This window comes from Scylla paramamosain, chromosome 17 (assembly GCF_035594125.1).
Source record: "Scylla paramamosain isolate STU-SP2022 chromosome 17, ASM3559412v1, whole genome shotgun sequence".
In the NCBI taxonomy this organism is placed as follows: domain Eukaryota; kingdom Metazoa; phylum Arthropoda; class Malacostraca; order Decapoda; family Portunidae; genus Scylla; species Scylla paramamosain.
The window spans coordinates 13407225-13415000 of record NC_087167.1 but is presented as its reverse complement, the minus strand read 5'-3'; the positions used below and the strand labels follow the sequence as shown (position 1 = coordinate 13415000).

Genomic DNA, 7776 nt, shown 5'->3' with positions numbered 1-7776 from the left:
TGCCTGTCTTGTGTTCCTCCCTGCCTCGCCTCCAGTATCTCTCGGTGGGATTGGATTGTTATTCATGAGATAGCGGGAGGTGTGCGTTCTGAAGACCTGTAATTCGAGGTAGCATTCCTTATTCTCCATATTAACCTATGGAATAAGTAACCAGTTAGGGACATCAAAGTATATTAAGTTTCTTTAAGACTATATTGAACTCTTAATGGAAATTACTTTCCTTCCCAACATTATAAGAGGTATGCGTTAGGCGTACGAACTTTCATCTTTAAGACTTACTCTCATATTCTTAAGTGCTTTATTCTCTCATTAGACTATTTTCAAAGGCAAAAGAGATGACTAGTCGAATTACCGTTTTTTTTTTTTTTTCATTTATAATGTAGAATCCTTATTAAATTATCATCAAAATCATAAAAAAAAACTCTTGAAAATCCAGATACCTTCCACTGGAGCCTGTTGGAGTAATGGACGAGGCAGGCGCCGAAACCTCTGAAAATACTAAGTTCAATACTAATAATGAAAGTCAGTGCAGTAATTAGTAGGAATAATTAAAGTCACATTATGTTCGCTTCTTATGAAAATGTAAACAGTGCTCGTCCATGGCCAACCTGCTCCTGATGGCCACACCTCGATGGAAACCTCGTGGTCCGTGCGGGAAATTACCCCAACACCCGCTTGCTTCGGCCGGTTTGCCTGGCTGGAGGTCACGCTGATCCTGCCTTGGCTCAATGCCCGCCATACGCCAGCTAGGGATGTGTCATAGTCATATAAATATTAATCACATGATTTCATTACCGCCATGAATCTATATGATATGTAGTTTATCTCGCTGAATACTCCTGTGGTTTTTTGTTGATATATATATATATATATATATATATATATATATATATATATATATATATATATATATATATATATATATATATATATATATATTGTTCATGAAATGTAAAAAATAAATAGATAAATAAATAAAAAGAATTATTACGATTAAATTTCACGTTGATGGTGATAACATATTTATTTTCATATGCACAACTGAGAAAAAAATGGTATGATCTATACACTAATACCACGAAAGAAAAAAAAAAGTAAAATTGCCTCACAAGAAAGAGAAGGGGGTGAGATATACGACCTTGCGCTGCCTCTGTTTTCGCTAAGGAAGTTGCCGGGCCGCAGGACTCTTCCCCCACCCACAAGGCAGCCCCAAGACAAATTACAAAAGAAGGTGTCTGAGTTTTGTTGACAGAGCAAACAGAAGGGTGCGGGACGAGATGGGTGAAGAGGAAGCAGGAGGCAAGGAAGAAAGGAACAGAGGAAGAAAGAGGATGTCTGTGTGGTGGGTTAGTGTTATGGACGGCGCAGTGGTGACCAGCCTGATGAAAGGATACCAAGGGACCAGGGAGATTATAAGAAAGAAATTTTAAATTATGCTTCGGTGACTGTACGTAGGGTCCAGAGTGGCATATTAATTCCAAAAAAGGTATGCCTGAAAGTGAGTCATCATGCACTCCCATTAATTAAGTAGATGGATGAATAGACACATAGGTGTATGCATGAACCGGTCATATTTGTAAGTAAACTGGCTCAGAGAAGACGCGCCGAATGCGTTGGTTACAGCGTTGCTAAATATAAAGTTGTATCCATAGATGAAACGGCAACTCAGCCCAAGCTCTTAAGCCTATCCTTGTGGAGAGACAAACACTCCTTGTTTACTGTAACGTTGCTTGTTTCATTGCGTACTGTTCTAAAGCAAATGTCGACCAACTTCCTTTCTAATGAGATGACATAATACGAATACTTTTGTTTTCTTTGATTGCAGTGCAGTATGTGTAAGATGGAAATGCTTGGCCATCAGTAGACTCGGCGTTGTTTACTCAGTAGAGTCCTGGCAAGCAGCGTCTGCTCCCCTCGCCGCACCTCCATCCGGGCTTCGTGCCTGACTCGGGATGTGTGTGTTATGGACGTTATCGCCTTGTACGGCGCCAAGCCTACACGCCCTCCCCTTGCATACCAAACGCCCCAGCTACACGCCATGCCACTCCCTTCACTTTGGTTTGTTACCACCTGTGACTTCACCGTCCTGATTATCCTTATCTGAGTAATGCAACATTAAGATACCTGTATAGCTTTTCGTAATACAACATTTCACGTTTATAAAAGCGTACATGGTATTGTGTCCAAACAGTAACATCCGAAGTTTTACCATGGACGTAACAAACACAACAAGCCTTGAAGGAAGGGAGCGGCACACAACTGTATAAAGTCCGTGCCCTGAGGAACACTTACGCAGCATAGCAAGCCTACGTGGTGCCTGTGCGTGTGAAAGAGACAGCTGGTGCTTCCCCCGCTGAGTGGTGGCGGTGGTGATGGTTGTGGCGGTGCTGCTCTACCACCAGCGAGGCCCCGCGGGGATCCTGGATTGCTCTAACTGACACCTAAACATTATAGGCCGCTGGGTTGTGCTTGTCAGCTTTGAATAGCGTGATAGTTGATTAGTCAATCGAGATAACTCCTGCTGTACATGGATGCATTCTTTTATATTTTACCTGCAGCATGGTTTGGGTACATGAACATGCAATACATCCAGCAAAATTTCATGCATTCCAGCCATTTCTACTTTTTTTTTCTTTTTTATTAATAACAGTAAGAAGATTACCAGTCCAGCGCATTGGGAATCATCACTAATAACTATACTTATAAGGAGAGAGCCGGGCACGGACGCAGCCTTCGCCTCCCCTCTGTAATCACCATGTTAAGCGGGTAGTTACCGTTCTTGGTTTGGGAAGGAAATCGAATTAAATACCCGACCAGAAGGTAACTGTAAATAAGTAAAAAGTCCATTGTAGCCGCGGTATAATGGGGAGTTGTTACAGTAATTAAATTTTGGACACGGCGAATGAACTCCAGTATTGCACAGATGACCATCTAGAGGTTTGTGTTCGTCCTCTGCAGCTGCGTTGTTCCTTTCTCTTGGTTGATGCTCCGTAGGAAATAACAAAATTAAATTGCCGTACGTGATGGATGCGCTGCGGTATTGGAGTCGACTTGATAACCTGGGACAATGGCACAGCACGGCACAGGACGCCTCGGGCTGAGCAAGGTCTTGATTACTCACTGCAGGGTGAATGCTTCGAAAATTGGTTAGTTGTTCCCGGTGTTCCCTACAACCTTACCTCCACCTTACTCTCTCTCTCTCTCCTGAATTGGGCCGTGAAGTGTTTGTTAACACTGAGCAAGGTCTTGATAACTTACTGCGAGGTGAATACTTCGGGAAACTGTCTACGTGTTCACTACGTTCCCTGTAACCTTCCTCACTTTACTGGCTTTCTTATTTCTTCTATTTTAGTTGGACTTGACTTCACTCCTCGCGACTTTTTTTCCCTTTTTTTTTTATTTGTATTTATCTTTTGTTTATCTCCATTTTCATTGACCCTTCACGCAAAAAAGTACTGTCAGTCACTCAGTGGCACGCGTGCACAATTGCTTCGTTGTTTTGCCACGCAAGTACCCGGGTCTCATTACCCTTGACGCCGCATTCCTCTGCTATCGCCTTATCTGCCTTCTGGGGATGAGATTCCAAGTAGGTTCTCTCTGTCTCTTCTCATTCACACGCCCAGTCATATTCATCATGGTCAAATCCTTCGCATGATAGTTGTGTATACAGAATACTCGGACTGTGTGGGCGGGAGATGCTTTGGTCTCGGTTTTTTATTGTGTGGGCGGATACGAGAAGCACAATGGGCCTGGCATGGGGTGAGGCATGAAGGCATCGGTCATGGGCCGTAGGAATTATACCAGGACGTGTCTGTGTAGCTGAATGAAGTGCTGGGATAAATGAATAAGCCTATATCCTTCAACGCTTCAGGCTCTCGTAAGGACTGTTTTCAAAAGCCACAGAGATAATTAGTTCGGTTCTCATGAGTGTTTCTCCTATTGATACTCTTTGTTAAACCATCACAAGAATCACACAGGCACTCTTGAGAATTTGAATAACTTACACTACAGCCTATTAAGTAGGGATCAAGCGGTGAAACGTTTAGGAATGCTGGCCATAGTGTATGCAGGAGGTTTACTGGCTTATGACGAGGCTGTTTGGCGTGACGGTATGTAACTCACCTGCTTAGACCTGACCTGAAGGGATTGTGTTGGGAAAACCAGCTACAAGGAAGGAATTTTGTCAGTCCGCCATTCACTCCCTCAGGCTTCAACCGCCCCGGGAAGAGAATGGGTGAATACATCTTTTGAACGAATAAAGTGTGTGTGTGTGTGTGTGTGTGTGTGTGTGTGTGTGTGTGTGTGTAGTTTTAAGCAAAGTTGTAACATGCACCAGGCGCCAAGCCAAGTGGACCTTATTTATCACAAAGTGGGCGAAAAAAGTTGCTTCCTAAATTATTGTTTTGTCCTGGCAGACTTCCATTAGTGTTTGTTGTTATTGTTCTGTCCATTGTTACCGACAGCTCGCTCCTTCAAGGTTTGCGTGATTTGGTATCTTGTCTTAACATTATTAATACACTTTTTTTTTTTTATATCATCTGACCACAGTTATCGTTCAATCAATCAAATCGCATAATTTCCAGTTGTCTTACTCTAACCTATTTTAACGTGAAATTATATTATTTTCTTGACTTCACCTTGCCAAGCTAACATGAATTTACGAGTTTTTTTTTAACCTTAACTTACCTGACAGACGTGATTTTACGAGTTCTTTTAGGAGTAGAACAGCGTATTTAGTGTTTTTTGTAATAATCATGGGCATTCAGTCTGTTATCTTTAAACATGGTGAAGGCCATGCTGGGGTGAGTGTTGGGCGGCAGGCGGGGTGAGGCTGGGTGAGACGGTGAGGTGAGGGAGCAATGCCGGGGCGTGAGGGGACGGTCTTGCAGGTGGGTGGTTGGCAAAACAGTGATCAGTCAGTTTTGGTTCACCTAATTACTGGGTGTGTCAAGACTAATCATGGTAATCTCAGAACCACACACCTGTCAGGAATGTTGAAGACACCCTCCTTCACCCCACCATCCCTCGACCTCTTCTCCCCCGTCCACCCACCTCCACCAGACTGTTAAAGCCCCGCTGCTCGGCTCAGATCTTGCATGTCAAGTGATTCGTGCACAGGCTAAGTAAATCATGTTCTGATAAACAGTAATCCGGCAGTGTTGTAATATACCCAGATTAGAGTATCTCTAAAAACACGAAGGATATGGTCGAGTGTTTATTACAAGGAATTAGTAAGTTTTTAAACACATTTTCTTACGCTGTAGTTAATGGATGTTGTTATATGCGGTTGATATATAGGTATTTCTTATTCAGAATCAAGAACATGGACATATCACTATATTTTGCTATGAAGCTCATCCACTTTTTTTTTTTTTTTTTATTCTAGATGCTAATGACACGTAAACAATCTTTGAAAGGAAGTCGAGTGGGTGATTTTAATAGTTATGAATAATAGTCGAGTAACATACATGTAATTTCACTGTGTTTAGTTAGCCTTTTCTCTCTGTTTCAAGTTCTTTGATCTACTTATAAAATGCAAGTAATCTGATTTCGTAAAGAGACACTGCAGATAAGAGGACTAAAGATTGAAAGGAGACACAAGACGCAGTGGAAGTAAGTGTGGGCTTGACTTCTAATCCAGACTATAATAAGGTGTGCCAGAAGAAGAAAGCTGTGAGATACCATCGGAAGAGAGACAAGTCCATACTCACATACAATACACATACCTGAAAGGAAATAACCGTATGAAACGCTTTTGTTCTGTCTTCAGAACTATTTTCAAAGGCCACAGAAACGATTATTTGAGTTCTTATGGGTATTTCTCCAACATGTTACATAATCCTTGTCAAATTATCATTCTAATTAAGAAAACACACTTGAAAACCCCAATACTTCCACTTCGATACGTTGAAAGTAGTTAAGATGCGAAATATTTGAAAACCGGAGACAAGAACATCTGGAATATAGTAGCGAATTCCCTTCATCCTATGAGTTCCTCTTTACATTCCTTTAAGCTTTGGTACCTACGTAACTTCCTTATCAATATTTAGCTTAGCGACGTGACTGACAATCGTGTATCAGTTTTGCAGGTATACATACATTTATACACAGACAATATTTACACATTTATACGTGCAACATCGAATATTTGAGGACCAGTGTGTAGGTTTCGTCGAGGTCACCTTCTCGTATACCCACCATTGCACACCGCCGAGGGGACACAATTACCTGAACGAGAGCAGTAGTTTTCGTGCCAAAGGAAGCAAAGAGGTTGTCTTAAGTTTCGGACAAGACAAATGTGTGTGTGTGTGTGTGTGTGTGTGTGTGTGTGTGTGTGTGTGTGTGTGTGTGTGTGTGTGTGTGTGTGTGTGTGTGTGTGTGTGTGTGTGTGTGTGCCTGTCTGTGAGTGTGTGTGTGTGTGTGTGTGTGGTGTGTGTGTGTGTGTGTGTGTGTGTGTGTGTGTGTGTGTGTGTGTGTGTGTGTGTGTGTGTAACGTGGATTGTTTTTGGACATCTTTACGAAGTATTATAAATAAACAAACTCATCACACACACACACGGAGACAGGACTGTTGTTTTCTTTCCGATGCGGCCAAGATGCGAAGTCACGTCTCTGGTCCGTTTTGGTTATCTGCAGAGTTGACGATGATTCACCTGGTTAATTCTTAGATCGCTCGTTTCATGACTCAGTCCACCGTGCACCACTGCGTCATAGGGTGGCAATAATAATGATAATAATGATAGGAAGGCATACATAAAAACATGCATTCCTACATACGTCATAATCAGTGAAGTGATAGGGATTCCACCGTGGAAGCAACAAGATCAGAATAAGAAAAAATTTTCAATCCAGCTGATCTCCGCCTGTCTCCATGTGCACCCACAGGTCTGGCGTGACCTCCGTGCTCGCCGCGCTGTGACGCTCCGCCCCTTGCTGGGACAGTGTGTCGACCAGTGCACTCACACACACACACACACACACACACACACACACACACACACACACACACACACACACACACACACACACACACACACACACACACACACCAAGACTGAGAGAGAGAGAGAGAGAGAGAGAGAGAGAGAGAGAGAGAGAGAGAGAATGAATATATTTATGTATGCATGCATAAACGTATATCTCTTTATCTGATAAATTAACTTAAGCACTTGCGCAACTATTTCCGTCATCCGTGAACCGTACCAACAATGGTAATGAGTCGTGAGGTTAATGAATTCACGTTTGTGGCAATAACATGAGAGAATAAAAGTATGTGTACATAGATATTAACAACTGGTGGAATGTGCGATACTTACATCTCAAAGTCAGCCTGTGGTGCCCCACGATCGAGACGGCACAGATCTCCGCTTCGTGCGCCCTTCTGACAGGATGCGGTACCTGCGCCTTATGCCGGGGAGCAGACAGCTGGAAGCAGCACAGAGAGGCTCGAAGGAGATTGATGGTGGCCACCCACTCACACCTAGTTCCTCTTCCCCGCACTGCCGCTCCCTCCCCTTCCCTCAGGTGGCGCAAGGCTTACACCTTCAAGGTCGGAGTGTTACCGCCAGGTGCCTCAACACTGTTCAGTATCCCGTTACCATCTGACCAGCCTCGCACTGCTGCTCATGGCAGCCTGACGGCGCGTGTTGCCTCATAAAGCAACGACTCCTCCTGCACTGCATGGATAACTCATAAATTGGATGACTTTATTACGAGTACATGAAAAAAAATATATAAATTCTTAGCTGAACTCGAATATTACTCCTGAGCTGCCTT

At 43.0% G+C, this 7776-nt stretch overlaps 1 protein-coding gene and 1 long non-coding RNA gene across 4 annotated transcripts in view; one reads left to right on the top strand and one right to left on the bottom strand.

Moving 5' to 3' along the window:
- Positions 1–7767, bottom strand: part of LOC135108499 (uncharacterized) — an 8698-nt gene extending 931 nt beyond the window's left edge. The window contains exons 1-3 of the long non-coding RNA XR_010272309.1: positions 7317–7767; positions 441–746; positions 1–135 (exon numbers count right to left, since the gene is read on the bottom strand). The exon at positions 1–135 is cut by the window's left edge and continues 43 nt beyond it. This is a non-coding gene — a long non-coding RNA (uncharacterized LOC135108499). The remainder of the gene's footprint in view (positions 136–440; positions 747–7316) is intronic.
- The window catches only part of LOC135108498 (dentin sialophosphoprotein-like), a 46611-nt gene that overhangs the window by 12723 nt on the left and 26112 nt on the right, over positions 1–7776 (top strand). Inside the window, exon 2 of one of the 3 annotated variants that reach the window (XM_064019581.1) lies at positions 1826–2058. The exons of the other annotated variants lie outside the window; for them this stretch is intronic. Within the exon in view, the coding sequence (XP_063875651.1) occupies positions 1953–2058 (106 nt within the window). The 5' untranslated portion in view covers positions 1826–1952. The remainder of the gene's footprint in view (positions 1–1825; positions 2059–7776) is intronic. 3 annotated transcript variants of the gene reach the window in all.